The sequence below is a fragment of the Labrus bergylta genome, chromosome 17, assembly GCF_963930695.1.
Source record: "Labrus bergylta chromosome 17, fLabBer1.1, whole genome shotgun sequence".
Classification (NCBI taxonomy): domain Eukaryota; kingdom Metazoa; phylum Chordata; class Actinopteri; order Labriformes; family Labridae; genus Labrus; species Labrus bergylta.
In genome coordinates this window covers 11,961,875-11,978,128 of record NC_089211.1, presented here as the reverse complement: position 1 = coordinate 11,978,128, position 16,254 = coordinate 11,961,875, and the positions used below count along the sequence as shown (strand labels likewise).

The window sequence follows — 16,254 nt, the reverse complement described above, 5'->3', positions numbered from 1 at the left end:
CGCCGAGGCAGTGACACATGAAAGTCCAATAACCAGAAGCGCTGCCTAACTCTGATACGTCATAATCGTGTTATTTATGCTAGAGTTCAGCCTCTTCTCTTCAACATCACCCCGGCATGATAACACTTTTGGTTTTGGTTCGTTTGAAACTAAAAGTGAAGATGCCTTGTTTAACTGACAGCACGCGCTCAGCCTAGTTCTCACCAACACTTTGACACACCTCTTTGACTGCTTATTCAAACCCACACTGTAGCATTTCTTATCTCCTTGTCTAATCTGTGGGAAAACATAAACAGCCTGTTCTGACAGGTTAAATGTGAAAGCAAGGTTCCAGAGGACAGATTTTAAAATTTGACCGCGGCACAATGAGTGATTGAGTCGGGTTGGTTTATTACTTAAAGAGTTAACGCTGATCACCAGAGCAGGGACATGGTGGAAGTGGTAGAGAGGGAGTGGCTAAGTTAAATGAGGAAAACTGAATGAATGTGTGAGAGAATATAACCTCTGTTATCTTCCTGCTTGAACTTCATCTGGCCCAGTGCTTTTACATTTTACCAAATGAACTCTTTTTTTTTTTTTTTTTAAGTTTTCTTATCCAAATGAAACTCTCTTGAAGAAGCTAAAAGAAGGAGTGTTTGCTGTTGTGAAAACATGTTAGGAAGGTATGGCATAAAGAGCAAACAAGCAACGTAAAGTAAGTGAGTAAGTAAGTACTTTATACGCAGATAAAGGTCACAAAGTGCTTCATAGCAACCAAATACAAAAAACAGGAACAAACGAGTAGTTCATGGACCGACATTCTAAAATCCTGCTATGAAAAGGGAGACGCCAAGAAAAACGTAACAACATAGGCAGGAAATTCGAAAAGATTTGTGCTATAGCCTCGAACACACGATCACCACGAGTCTTAAAATGTGTCTGCGGGACAGACAGAGTACGACAACACTTTAGAGAGAATTTGATTATAAGACATCAACGTATTTGAAAGGTAGCTTCATGGTGCATCAATGTAGTATGTCTGAGAAGTCGTTTAACATTTTGGGCAGTCATCATTGCTCTGTGATACTTGTTGGAAAAGATTGATTGCACTTCCATATCTCTATGGAGTAATAGTCTATGGTTAGTTTATTTGAGTATTGACAATTGGAAAGTTCTCTTACCAGGACCTCTAAATTCTCTGTGTGAAGTGTTCCCCCCCGCCCCCCCCCCCCCCCCCCCCCCCCCCCCCCACAGACACAGCATTTTAGAGCCACGCTACAACAGACTAACAGGGTGAAGTGTCTCCACTTGTTTCCAGTTTGAATGCAACACAAAAAAAAAAAAAAACCTGTAACCTTTCTTTTTTGTGAAGAGTGATATGTGAGTGGCATCAATGTTATGTAAATTCCAGCCATTACACACAAAAAAAAAACATGTAAAAAAAATCAAAAGATGCCTTTAAGGCTATCTCAAGTTTAGCAAGTTGTAGACATGTTTATTATAATTTCATTAAACTACTTTAGTAAAAAAAAACATATATTTTATTTGACCATTTTTACCTTTATTGGATAGGACAGCTGAAGAGAGACGGTGGGGGATGACATGCCGCAAAGGGCCGAGGTCAGAACCCATTGCCGCTGCCGCTACGGCTTCTGTATGTGTGGCGCGCAATGCAACCACCCCAGGAAACTGTACTTTCTCAGGGTTATCGATAGCTCGTACAGGCAAATGACATGAAGTAATACTAGTGTAGACATTGGAGCCGCTCATGAATGCACAATTCATTCTGGGACTGTAAAGCCCAGTGAGAGACTGGCCACAGTGAGCCGAGCAGATTTAGAGAACAGCAGCTAAATTAGTGGGTTTGGAGAGAGAGTGATGATACGGGTGGTGATGGAAGGGTGTGTGTGTGTGTGTGTGTGTGTGTGTGTGTGTGTGTGTGTGGGAGACAGCGATAGATGGATAGAAAATACAGAAGGGAAAGGAAGAAAGAAGTTGTCAAACTGAATTAGTCATTAGAAGTGTTGAGGTTTCTTCTCCAAGCCTGTCCACTCTTTCTGCACGCACATATGGATCTCCTGTTTCACAACCATGCACAGATTCACCCATGGACACACACAAACACACACATGCCACACTTCCACTCCAACGGGGATCTGCACAGATGTCCTCGGAGTACTGTTAATCCCATGTTGAGCTCTTTTTCCTTTAAGAGAACACCTAGTTAACATATCCTTTGTATATATTTGAAGCAGATTTCCATGTTTATTTGAACATATTGAAGATAGAATTGGCATAGGACTGTGTGTGTGTGTGTGTGTGTGTGTGTGTGTGTGTGTGTGTGTGTGTGTGTGTCGGTGTGTGTGTGTGTGTCCTGGCTTTGCAGCACTGTTTACACAATGTTACGGAGTGTTAAGCAGAGCTGTGAATGTGTGATTCACTGGAAGTGGGAGGAAGCAGAGAAGCAGACATCATTCCTGAGGCCCATAAAAAAAGAAGCCTTTAAAAAAAAAAGGTCATTTATTTTCTGTTTCTTTTATATCTATTCTCTATCGTGCTCCTTCAGCCTCAACAGAAACTTTAAAAAACTTACTCTCCTCCAGACCTGACTTCCTCCACCACTGTAAAAAAAAAAAAATGAACACAATCCCTCTTTTCTGTTAACCTTTGCATCCCTTCCCCGCTGCATTCCCTTATTGCGTCAACAACAAGGCCATGTCCCGGGGTGTCCAGCGCAGGGAGAGGCTCCAGCTGACACCTCTTGACGAGCCATGTCTCCATAATTACCAGACAGCGGCGAGAGAGCATTTCTGGCTGCTAACGGTAGCTAGGTGTGGTTCTGCTCTGTAGTCTGCAGTGATGTGATGCAGCGACAGCGTTACACAATAAGAGCAGCAAGTGAACTCACTCACCAGCCTCTACGTCTTCCTGTCCTTGTCTGTTCTCGATCTGTGTCTCGCTTTGATTGTGTCTTCCTGCGACAGCCCTGGCTGTCTCTCTGCCTGCACACACAAAGAGACGGATGAACCTGACCGGCCCTTCACACTGTCTTTCTCTCTCTCTCTCTCTCTCTCTCTTTTTTCTGAGGTTTGTTGGTTTCCTTGATTTGTTCTGATAAATTTGATCACAAACCTCTGAGCTACCCAATCGTTTCTTGCGCACAAAACTGCCACTGATACATTGAAGTCCCCTTTTACAATTTACATGCTCGCAGCTCGAGAAATGTCTGCCGAATAAAGCAACGCGGACAGCTGTCTTTTCTGAGCTCCAATGCGTCTGCACACATATGAGGAAGGCAAGGCATCTCAACCAAAAAAATCCTCTCGGAGACGATGAATCTAAATGTTTTTATTTATTTATTTTTTATTTCAGGGCAATATTTTTAGATCAGTAAGACATGTTTAAAACGAAAACCCTGCTGCACTTTGAAGGAACATCTTATCCTGCCAGACGTGCCATGAAAACAAAAGCTGTGATCAACTCCTGTTGCCGTTTGTTTGAAGACAAAGATGAGGAGAGAGAAAAAAAAAAGAAAAAAGAAAAAAAAAAGCGCGACTGCTATTATTAATTACTCATCCACATATTATAGTCTGGGATGCTGAGGAATGGCAATCAGCGGCATGAGCTCAGCAAACGAGCGTGGAGTGGTATTATGTGCCAGGATATGACCAGTCGCAGTGAGATCACTCTTGAATGCTCAGAGCTGTGATAGGAAGAGAGCATTGGCCTAGTTTGAGTCTGGCGTAATTATGTAATGCTTGAGTACCTGCAGCACCAGCAGCATGACAACTTCTGAATGTGAATCCAGGTTGTGGAGAGAGAACAGAGGGATAGTGCACACTTTCTTTTCAATCCCTTTTACGTGCTTCTGCAACTTAATCTTGAGCTGACATTATGCGCTCATTTTCTTTCTTCAGCATTCAACTTCCTTGTTTCATCCTTTCATCTTATCAGCTTTTTCTTTACCGCATATACCTCCCCCCCTTCATAATCTATGTCCGAACACCCCCCCCCCCCATCCCAGTTCCCTTCCTCTAACCCTCCATACCTCTTTCTTCTTATCACCGTCCTTCCTGTCCCCCTCTCTTTTCCAACCCATCTTCTTTTCTTAATGCCACAAACCAAATGGAGGGTGACTGTATGCAGCTGTGGGTTTGGTCCTCCAGACAGCATCTTAGAGAAAGGCTTAGCCACGAACACACACGCACACAGGAGGAGGAGGAGGAGGAGGAAGGAGGGATCGAGCGCTAACCTGAGTCTTTCATCGGGCCTCTTATGCAATAGTTTTAAGATGGAGTTACGCTGTGTCTCAAGCAGGGAGGCAGACAAGTCTTTGGAAAAGAGGAAGATGACGTATGACAACGTTAAAAAAAAAAAAAACACTAAAACTCTAAAAAAAAAAAAAAAAAAAATGTCTTTTCCATCTCCTCTCCAGAAGGCAAAGCTCCATGCTGCCCTGCAGGAGAAAAACCGTCTGAACCTTGAGCTGATCAACCATCACCTGAAGGCATCCAAGTATGACCAGGTAGGGCACTCTGACATGCAGCGTACCAGCATGCATTGCAAGGACACACAGAAGGATGGTCATTGGTCTACCGGACCGTGATCAGTGGACCAGTCTATTGTATTTTGCACTACTGGTGATAAAGGGGCTACATAGTTCATGCCCAGTGTCTTACAAATGGCTGTTACATCACTCGTTTGGTGGATTTATCTCTACACATCAATACACCTGCAGCCTTGTTATCTATATTCTTTATAATGCTCCTTCAACACAATGTATGTTACATGTGGTATTTATGTTTTGTTTTTCATCCGCACACACAACTCGTTACTTTGTGCGTTTCCTGTTGATGTGTCTTTATTGGCACAGTCAGCCTTAGTCTCCCACTTCACACATGCACACATAAACACACACACACGCACACACACATGCACCCTGATGGAGACAGTCTGTGATTGTAGGCGATTTGCTACTCTGGCCGCTAATAGTTACTCTCGCAGAGGGGGCCGATTTGACACATGTCCAGGGACTCTGCTCGGAGCTTCTTTTTTTTTTCGCTCCAGCAAAGTGTAACACAAAAAGACGCCATCTGTGCAGTGACAAGGTGGGCGCGGGGATGAAAAGAGAGTGGGGGCAAAAGTGTGGTTGCCGATCCCGGCCAGGTTGTACAGTGTGGAGAAGTGTGACCGGCTTGTAAGGGCACAAGGGAGCATGTACAGTAGCAAGTCTATGCAGAGAGAGAGAAAAAGAGGGGAAAAGAGAGAAACAACCTGAGGGGGGGGGGGGGGGGGGGGGGGAGAAGGGAAACAAGAAAATTAATAACAAGTAAATAAATGATACTTTCTCTGAAGACTGTTAAGAGGAGTCAAAGAGAGTTAAATAGTATCAAAATAAATTCACAATAGGCTCATAAATATTGTTAGAAAGTTTTTTTTTTACGTGGGGCTTATATTGCAGGTTATTCTGCTTTTATACTTACGTAATACAGTTCATCACATTTAAGACACTTTGAGTATCAAGGTTAGGTTAGTACCTCAGCTTTAAATCTATTATTATTATTTTAGTGGACTTTATAAAAATAATGATGATTCTAATGTGATTCAAGCTCACATGGCACAAGTGCGATAGACTCCAGCTGCGGTCATAAATTCCTCAATGTGAATGAACTAATGTTCCTCTGCCACAGCACTGTTCACTTTGCAGTAGCTAGCTTATCTTTTTTTCGTGCGCTCATCACTTTTCGTTAATTAACGAGATGACTGGTGTACGGCTGAGGGACGATTCTGCCCGATCCTGTGAGGCCACCTTTTAGAGGGAAACCAGCTTAGCTCGAGGCCTCTGACTGATGAAGAAGGGAGAGTCAGAACGCTCCAGTCAGCAGCTCTGTCTCATCAAGGCTAAATGGAAATGTGCTGATTAATTTCTCCTCAGACTATGAACTCCAAATCAACCCTCAAGTCAAAAAAAAAATAAAAAAATCCTCTATTCATAAAGTAAAAAGTAGGTCTGCCGCAAGAACAAACCTCATCAAAATTGCATGCTTGTTTTGTCTTTAGAGCTTCTTCAAGTAAAACAGAGGAATTAAAGTGTGTTTTCCTCACTTTGCTTTGTTTGTCTGTTACTTTTTTTTGTTTTGTTCAGCCGTTACATCCATGATGTTTATAATCCTCTTAACCTCCTTTTGCTCTTGTTGTTTTCTTGTCCTTCCCTCCTTTGCATCTGGACTCGTTCTGCTCATTTAGGTGCAATCAGACTATGACCAGCTGAGACAGACGTTTGCTGTAGTGAGCCAGGAGAGAGACGTGGCCCAGCAGCAGAGGAGCCAGCTCCAAGGCAAAGTGGAGAACCTGGAACAGGTTCTAAAGGTGAGTTGTGCTTCATTTCACATCACCTTTTTTCACTTGTGTTTTTCTTAAGTCATTAATTGAGACAAATTCTGCTCTCTTTACATGAATTCATCTGTGCCTTTTTTTAATACCTGCTTTTTTTTCATGCCTTAAAGGTATAGTATGTGACATCCTGACTTTTAATAGAGCACAAATCAAATATACTCTATGTGAATATATTGTGGTGTAATGTGAGTGAATTAAAACTCCCTCTGGATTTGTTGTTCTTGGGTCTGTGTTCACACGGATGAGTCTGCTCTTCCATCAGCTTGTTTACGTTTCACCCCGAGTTCACCCGTTCCTCTCCAACCGCTAGCCCTGCCACCATGTGGGTGAAGAGAGGCAGACCCAGCCACTCAGGGAAGCTGCGTCTAGGTTCCTAATAACAGAGTGTCATGGCAAGAACCAGCAGACTTTCCAAGAGACTTTCTGAAGAGAACATGATACGTAAGCCTTTAAGAGATAATAGTAAATAAAGTGAACTACATCATATGGAGTTTGATGTATATTTGGTGTGAGACCAATTCAACCAATGAGATCCTGTCCCTGAATCCTCAGTCACTGAAAACTGTGAGTTATTCTTCTGAATCCGTGCTGTAGTAGAAAAGATGCTTTGCAAAATGTTTGGAGAAAAAATAGCCATGTGGTGAGCTCTTCTGTATTAAATGAGAACCACTGACTGACGTACTCACCATGACGTCTTATTGGTTTGTCATTCTCTCGTTTGAAGACTTTAGTTTGACATTTGCCATCTTGTTTTTTTTTTTTTTCTCTTTTTGGAACCAGGAGTGACTCATTTTGATGACAGGGTTGATTACACATTGAGTTGCACATTATAATCTCTTTCTCCTGGTTGGTGGCCACTTTATATTAACTTGTCAATCACAGGGCAGCCATGCAACCAGAGAATACCGTTTAAAAAAAAAATATATTAACTGTAATATTGACATCAATTGACAAACGAACACCAAGCTGCACTTTAAGAGACTTTAAACTAGCAATGGAGACCTTTAACTTGTTAAAAACCCCTGTACTAAGGTCATAAAATAACTAAAAAGGTAGAGTTATTTATCCATCTTGTTTCAAACAGATTCAACACCAGTGAAGTCGCCCCCTAGCTGCAATAAGTAAATGTGATTAAGTCACCTCTGCATTTGATTTGCTTTAAAGCAGAACTCAGAAAATCCTGTGAAAATTCCTGAAACCAGTTCATCAATATTCTAAGGAACACATTTCCCATGTCTATCCACAGAAGGGAGCTATAACTATCTTCACTCATAAATTAGACTGTGAGCATGAACCTAAATGAACCTCAGGGATTGATAAATCTGGAGTCTTCCTAATCTTTCCCGTTCTTTGGCAAAGAAGACAAACGAGCGATATCTAAGCTCTAAGTCCGAGCCGTTTCCTGCCCAATCATTACCACTCAGCCCGTCAAAGTTTCTTTTTTTTCTTTTTTTGACTCTCTAAAGTTCTCCAACTTCAGCGAGTCTTCAGATATCCCATGCACATTTCAGCCGTTTTCTTTGGCTCACACAACTCATCACACATTTTTTTTTTTCTGTCCTCATTTTTCGCTGCCTCTTTTTTGGGAAATGTTCCCACCTCGCCATGTGTTTGCTCTCGAAGAAAACTTTAGAAAGGAATGTGATGTAGCTCATGAGGTGAAGTGTCATCCTTTCATCCTTTTTTTTCTTTTCTTCATCACGTTATGGTCTGCCAATAGTAATCAGACAGTCGCACTGTGCCTTGAGAGGCACTCTCATTACAAATCCTCCCCTCCCTGAATCCTCTATTGATTGTCTGTTTGTCACGATGCTTGAGAGAGAAATGTACCCATCTGAGAAATATTTATCTGCTCTCTAATACAACAAAAAAGGGTTGCCACTTTGTTATTGTGTATTGATTTTGAAGACAAGAGACTGTTTAGAGAAAAAACAACATAGAAACAAAAGACTCTTTGAAAGTGGTCTCCAGTCAAATCTACTCAGTTACAGCAATGTCAATTTTTCTTTCATAGTTAATAAATAGTTTTATATGTTATTTAGAAGCAAAAAAGGCTCATTGTCATGTTTCTAGGGGAGAATCGAGACATGGCCACGACTTATTCTGAGCTCGTCTATCATACAGAGGGTAAAGGGCAAAACAAATGTATACAGTATAACAAATGCTCGACTTTTCAGTCCCTATAGAGGCATAAATGACACCTGTGATCAGGGGTGGACTGGCCATCTGTATGTTCTGGATAGTCACAGAACGGCCGTTGGTCCATGATGGTTGGCAGCCGCCACTCATGCATCATGTATTTTTGTCGGCCGGGATCAACGACCAGCCGGTCCTTTCATCCGATTCTGTGTCGATCTCAGATTTACACACATGAGCCTCATGCCACGGGCACAGCCACACTAACGCTACAGCCACACACACACAGTGTCAGTTTGGACGAGAGGTGCCCAATCTGTGGGAATTGTTCTTTTTGGATGTCATTTATAGTTCTTTAAGGACAGACATGAGGAATCAGCAAACACTGGAATCAGCCAAAGAAATTGCAATTGGTGCATTTCAAAAACACAACATCCAATCGACATCAGTGGTATTGTCATAACCTGGATACTTTCAAAAGTAAAGATTGTGACACCGCTGCAGGGGGCTCTTGCATTTCAATGCATCAGTTGTTGTTGTCTGGGTCAGAGTCCAGGGCTGTGTTTTAGTCCTAGTCCTTCCCTGCCTGTGATCGCTGTGGCTTGTCACCGGCAGATCATACTCATCAACGGCGGCTGGTCAATAGAGGGCACGACGGCGCTGCACAACCACTCTCTGTAAGGAGGATGACAGACATTGTATACATACATGTACAATTTTAAATGGGCAGAGTTAATATTATGTAGATATTGAGTCAAATCGATTATCTGCAATAAAAATGTAGATTTATAACGGCCTACTTGTCTAAAGTTACAGATTGGTGATGTGTTTCCAGTCTTGAGCATAAACAATTGTGTCCTGGTCCTTTAAGTTTGTCTCCACAGAGTTTAGGAAACACATGCATGTAAGCACAACTGCATATAGTGTTGTTTGTTAGGTATGTCAAGTAAAATAGATAATTTAAGTTAAAATTACTGCAATGCTATGCTAAATTTGTTGGCCAGTTTGCGGCATTTCCAGTGTGTTAGCATCAAGCTAACGAGCTTGAATATATATCCCAAAAAACGTTTTAAACCAAAATGTATGCAGACTTGGGTATCATCATTTAAGGCAACACATTTTCCTGCAAACAGACTCTGATGTATAAAACAGTTTAGGGCCGAATCCCTCGCCTGTCTTATCGACCTCTGTCTTAAAGATGTTGTGTAAATGCCCCCATTTCTCCTGTAGTCCTTTAGGCTATAGTCAAAGAAATGGCTGCCAGCAGTCATTATGTCATCACAGGGTGTTTGCTAATAATGTAGGTTACTTTATCATACCCTAACTGGATATTCAAGGGTTGAAATCAAATATAGTTTTCTCTGAGGCTCCAGTGACAGCCTCTCAGCCAGCCCAGTCCTCTGCAGCTTAGAGCCTCTCCCTGATTATGCAAAGCAGTAACTGCCTGCTCAGGACACCTCGAAGCCACTCCGGGAGGTAAAGAGGCTTTTCTTTTTTCTTTTTTAAGGCGGAGAGAACAGAGAGAGAAAATGATGAATGTCACAGCTTTTCTAAGCTGTCTTTTCTTTTTAAGCCTGGAGGAACATCTTATGGCCTTAACTCTGTTTCTGCGAGATGTGTCAGCCCATCGTGACTCAGTGGAGAGATACTATATAGTCATGACTCGGCTAATTTGGGAAAGGCTAGATTTGGTATCAGTGTGGGTGACCATGCGTGACAGGTTTATCTGAGTCTTTTCAGAGTATACAGCCTGTTACATCTGATAGGTATACATTACATATTATATAACAAGCTCACACTGTTTAAGTCTATTCATGCTGTGGTCTTGCTGTCATACTGTGAGGAACTTTGTGTTTGTGTCAATATTGGCGCCCCCTGTGGACACAGTGTTACCTCTCTATTTTTTTTCCTTTAGTAGTGTTCGCACTAGTGTTATTTTCTCACCAAAAATCTCATCTTGCTTTTTTCTCAAAGCCGAATGTATCACGTGCTAAACATGAACTGATTTGTTATAAATTCCTTTTTTATTTTAAAAATAAAACTTCAAAAATGTGTTTATATAGAAAATATCTGCATTGTTTTATTGGTAACTATACAACCTCAAACTTAAAAAGTATTATATTCATAAAGAAAAACAGGAAGGAGGATATTTTGTAATTTTCATCGAGAATTTCATCAGAGAATTGAATTAAAAGAATCATATTCATTCATAAATTGTCAGTGTGAACTACAAACCTTGAGAATTTCAGGACGCTGAATTTCCAGCAGTATACTGCCACTCAGTCGGATTACTTAAAATTTCCCTGAAGGCTCATTGTCAGAGTGGTGGCCAGCCCACTGCAGAATACACCCTCCATTTATTGCTTGAGTATAGCCAAAGTAATACTCCGATTATTGTAAAGGTCTCGCTACAATGAATATTTCACCATCAACGGAGAAATGTTGCAGTTGAGAAATTCTTCTGAGTGATTTTCAAACGTATCGTCGGTAAACGTGACCACATTGTTTCCTTTTCTCTGTTTCCGTCCAGCATATGCACCAGTCTGTCGAGCTGAAGCAGCAGCTGCAGCTAGAGCATGAGCAAGCCTTGGTGGCCCTTCACACCAAGCAGAAGGAGATCAATCAACTGCAAAAGGTAAGGCCATATGGGTAGGTAAATGACAGCTTAATTTTTGTCCTTTGACATAACCCCTTTGGATCATCAATTTAATGATCAGAGCAGGAAACTGAAGCTCCTTATTCAGCATTTGGTTTGCCAGTAGCCTGTTTGTGCTGATTCACTGACACAGAATCACTGCACCTGTATCATAAATGTGTAAACACCGCCAGAAAGATTTGGGAATATCAGCAGATTTGATTTTACAATGCAGATTCAGTAGCACCTTTCAGATTGTTTGATGGTGTGACGAAGAGCTCTCTGCTAAACATGTTGCCTTTCTAGTTGTTGGTACATTTATACACCTTGTCAACATCTTTCAGTGTACTTCCTGTTTTTCTAGGTGCTGTATTCTTTCGACTACTGTACCCTTTGAGATAAGGATATATTCTTCAAATAACTTCAGACAGCAAAACTTCAAATATCACCAAGGACACATGGGTTTTAAATCACTAACGCTTTTTCACAAAACTGGGCCAAATTTGTCACAAAATTAATTCATGGTGATTAAGTGCATACATATTACATTTAAATCACCAAGATTTTCTAGGCTATATTTTTCCTGTATAAATGACAAAGATCTTGTTTTAAAGGTAACATGTTATGCAATATACACTGTACCGTGTTTTTCAAACACTATGTGTCACTAGTCTGTCTACAAACCCTGATTATGAGAAAAGTCCATCCTCTAGGTCTTTTATCTTCTCCACTTTTGATAAAATGTGTGCTCAAACAGGCCACTTGGAGAGTTTCCCTTTGTGACATCACAAAGGGCAGTAAGCCCTCCCCCAGACGGGGACACTCCCACAGTTAGGTGTTTGTTCCGCCCTCTAAGTCTACTCACCGTAAACAATAGGGCATGGAGCGAGAAAACCCCAGGCCTTCCAGAGAGGGCGTGGTAGGACACAGCTTACTTGCATTTAAAGCTACAGACACAGAAACAGCCTGTTCTGATCAGGGCTGAAATAGAGAGGTTTATAGGCATGATCAAATACAGGATCAGAATGGATTTATAACAAGGAACTTTACAGACATGTTTTGGGGATCTCTGAGGTTTATTTAAATGTGTTGAAAAGGACAATAATATGTTACCTTTAAACATGTTGCTTGCAGCATCCTTGTCCTTTCCAGGCTTTTTCTTTTGTACTGCTTTTTGGAAATATTCATACAAATTTTTTTTTAGGTTTTTCTTCCTACTTATGTTCTAACATTTGCTTTGGTAATTAACATTCAGATGGGGCCAAAAAGATGGTAGGCTTTTTAGGAGAAAAAAAAACAGAAAAAAAACCAACAGTTTTTACTTCTGCTGCCAGCCACTACTTAGTAAAAACCCCACTCCAAAATAAGTCCATTACTGCTCATCAGAAATGTGCCATCAGGAGTCTGCATCTCTTCAAGTACCAGAGCTGTGATCAACCAGTGAGTCTGTGCCAGAGTGTTGTGCTGACAGTGAGTCAGCTGTGTGCTGTCTGTTGTACCTTATGGACTATGATCACAGTGTTAGCTGTCTCTGAGGGCTTCTGTGTGTTCTCTACTAGCTCAGGTTCCAGCTCTCCAACAGCATGAGGACGCAGTACTCCTGTTAGACGTGAACTTCAATGAACAAAGTCAGGCCATTCACTTTGGTATTACTGATCATAAAAACAGTCTTCATCTGATTTAAGCTGATAAAATTAAAATTTAAAACCTCTGCATCTTTAATGCATAATAAAAAAAGACTGTAAAATAGATCAGCGACTATACGTTGAATGTTGTTAAAAATAAATTGTTACATAACCAACCAAAGGACACACTTAACAATTGTCAACCTATGCAAGCGTCAGTGACCTGTAGCTTACTTTAAATAGCACCTTGTGCACTTAACTTTTCTTTGGCCTTAGTTTTATACTTCTTGTATTTTGTTGTTTCTAATAATAATAATAATAATAATACATTGGAGTAGTGCTTTTCTGGGTACTCAAAGACGCTTAACAAAGAATAACAAGAAAAACAAAACAGTGAAAACAACACAAAGAAGAAATAATGTAAGAGAAGCGTGATGTTAACAGTGTTAGCGGCTAGCGGCTAGAAGGTGGAGAGTGAGGGGGAGTCTCTGATGGTTTTTGGGAGTGAATTCCAGAGGGTGGGAGCGGCAACGGAGAAGGCCCTTTCCAGGGTTGGTCCTGCAGGGGAGGGGGGATTGTACCGGTGGAGGAGCTCAGACAGGTAGGGGGGAGCCAAGTTATGCAGGGCTTTATAGGCAATAATGAGGAGTTTGAAGTGGATGCTCTGGGGGATGGAGATCCAGTGGAGGTTATGGAGGACAGGGGTGACGTGAGTAGTTTTCTTGAGTGTTTTGGACGAGGAACCGTAGATGAGACTGTTGCAGTTTCTCTGTCTTATCTTCCTCTTCCTCTTCTTCCTGTAAAACACCCTTTTAAAGAAGTATGTGGAGGTTTCTTTGTCTGCGGGCAGCGTTTGCTCAATCTTCAGGGACTTGGGTTGGGAACAGGAGGGTCGTCGGGTTTAAGTCCTGGTGCGGACCAGAATATGGAAGTCGGTCTGGTTGCTTGAGAGGTGTGTGTGTGTGTGTGTGCGTGTGTGTGTACACATGCGACAACATTAACAGGACATTAAATGGGTGTCGACCAACCACAGTCTCTCATAGGTTGGTCTGTGAAGGTGCACAATGAGTGTGCAATGGGCTTTTAATCTAATTAATATAAGCAAAACAATGCCTAGGTCATGTCTGATCATGTAAAGAACACATGTTGGGAAAGCAGACTCATGTGTCTTGATCCTCCTTTAAAGCAAGTTCCACAGGAAGTTTATTTTGTGCTAAACATCAGTGAGATGTAAACTGTTGGAGCATAGTGTAACGGCTGCCACCCTCTGCCCTGAAACATGTTGCATGGTATAAATGATGACTTGAGATTGGAATTTCACAGACAGTACGCTGGCCTTTTCATCAAGCGGTTATAAAGAAATGCTGATCTATCATGTTATTCGAGACTCTGACCCAGGTTGTGACTCATACAGCAGAGTTTAAAGCAAACTAGTGTCTGAGCATCTGCGTTTGCAGTTCTACTTCTTCCTCTTCCCCCGGTGCTGCAGGGTTTCTGTTTAATCTCCAAACTTTTCTATCACTATAGTCGCAGCCCGGCACATCCCATTAATCCCGCTACCATGCCGACCTTGGATGCCCTTTTTGAAATTTCCCATGATCAAATCTCTGACCTGCTGTGTGTCATCATCATCGCAGGTCTTTAAGATGCTTGTCAGAGGCTCATCTACTCTAAAATATTTTCTCATTTCACTCTAAATCCTTTTGTCACGACAATAGGGCATAGACTCCTTCGAGTGTGGTTCAGTCGAGGTCGTGGTATTATCCGTGTGAAGCGCTTTAATGCGGTTTTACAGAGCAAGCGGCACAAGTTTGGCTCAAACAAACATCAGGAAATGAAAAGTCTGCCGACAAGGACTTTCTTCTCTTCTTTCAAATCCATCGAATCAATTTGTAAGCTCTTAACAGTGCCTTTCTCTACACTTATTGGCGAATGCACACTTCAACAGGAGGAAAAATATTCTGTAGCTTTACTGTAACACTCCTCTGAAGTGTTTTCTTTGAAAAGTCTAAACTTTTCAGGCCTTTTCTTCTTTCTTTTATAGTTCCTTAAACTCTGATTTTGTGTTTTTTTTGGGGGGAATATTTATCAGCAATGATAAATATATAACAGTTTTCCATCTTTTGCATTGATCACAGCTGCACTAATTGATGTTGAATTCCATCATCAGTTTGTTTTTTTCTTTTTGTTTTCTTCTTTCTATACTTTTTTTTCGTTTTCCTTCCTTTTTGTCTGAACAGAAAAATGAGGACGGAATGTTTCAGGTATTTATTTTCCTCCCTGATCAGTTTGATCTCCTCATATTCACCCTCTAGACAGTATGTTCATCATATAAGATTGAAGATCTCATTCATCTCCTTTAATTGCCTCTTATTTTGATATCCATGCTTGGTCTTTTAATGTCTACACTGTAGGGTTTATAATCCTCCTAACTCTTTCTTGTACTCAGACATGGTTATCAGAGTGTAGCAGTGTTATGTGTCAGCAGCTGGAACAGTGCAGATGGCTCCACACCTCCATATATTTTGATAAGACTGCAGAAACTTCAATCTAACATGCTGCTATAAGCTCCAAACATGGCTCTTCAGGGAGTCTTTTCTAATTGCTTCTGTGGTTGATCAGAATTAGCAGATGAAATGTTGACTCCCTGTCTGAACATTACATTATGGAATACACTCTGATGCTTTGTGCCTTCCTTCCCCCTTTAAATCCTGCTCCCTGTTTTTTTTTTTTTTGTTGATCTCCTCTTTCTTTGTTGTCTTTATCAAAGGTCAAGGTTCATGACCTGGAGCAGAAATGCAGGTCACAGAGTGAACACTACCACCAGCTGTCAAAAGAGCTGTTGAATTTCCATTTGCAGTCGGACACCTTGGATATCCAGAAAGTTCAACCCAATTCCACGTCCCAAATCCCCGTCTCACCACAGAGGAAACTCCCACAAGTCCGTGAGGGATTCGAAGCACACACAGAGACAGGTGGGCAAATGACAAACTTCAAATATGATCTGAGTCAAAGGGGTTTATTTTTTTCACATTTGACTAAATATATCATTAGCATTATGATTATTGGAAGCGCTTGTGGCAGAGGTGTATTTTAAGGCTTTAACAACCATGATCTAACTTTATTCTATACTGAGGGTGACACTGTTTGATTTAAAGAGGGAACTATACACATCAAATTAGTTAACAGGTCTTGGGGAGTTTTACAGCACATGTAAAAAATGTAGTTTGGATATGAATACTACTTAAAATAAGAGGTTTACTGAGTTGTAAGGTCCTGATTTCTTCTTAAGGTTTGCAGTCTTATTAGCACCTAGCATCATTGCTAAACCAATCCCACTACCAACTAAATAAACATGGCAGCTTAGTCATTTGACATATTGTTTAAAAAAAAAATCACAGATATACCCTACATGTGTACGTCTTTAATTTGCCAAGTGTAATGTGGTCAGTTGAGCAAAAACTAGTAAGCTGTCATGAGTTT

At 41.1% G+C, this 16,254-nt stretch overlaps 1 protein-coding gene across 9 annotated transcripts in view; it reads left to right on the top strand.

The window, feature by feature from the left end:
* The window catches only part of rimbp2a (RIMS binding protein 2a), a 62,026-nt gene that overhangs the window by 22,011 nt on the left and 23,761 nt on the right, over positions 1 to 16,254 (top strand). For 8 of the 9 annotated variants that reach the window (XM_065965518.1, XM_065965512.1, XM_065965515.1 and 5 more), the window contains exons 2-6: positions 4,415 to 4,504; positions 6,226 to 6,348; positions 11,042 to 11,146; positions 15,012 to 15,035; positions 15,542 to 15,746. In XM_065965518.1, the coding sequence (XP_065821590.1) occupies positions 11,045 to 11,146; positions 15,012 to 15,035; positions 15,542 to 15,746 (331 nt within the window). In that variant the 5' untranslated portion in view covers positions 4,415 to 4,504; positions 6,226 to 6,348; positions 11,042 to 11,044. The remainder of the gene's footprint in view (positions 1 to 4,414; positions 4,505 to 6,225; positions 6,349 to 11,041; positions 11,147 to 15,011; positions 15,036 to 15,541; positions 15,747 to 16,254) is intronic. The other variant, XM_065965514.1, reaches the window with a different exon arrangement.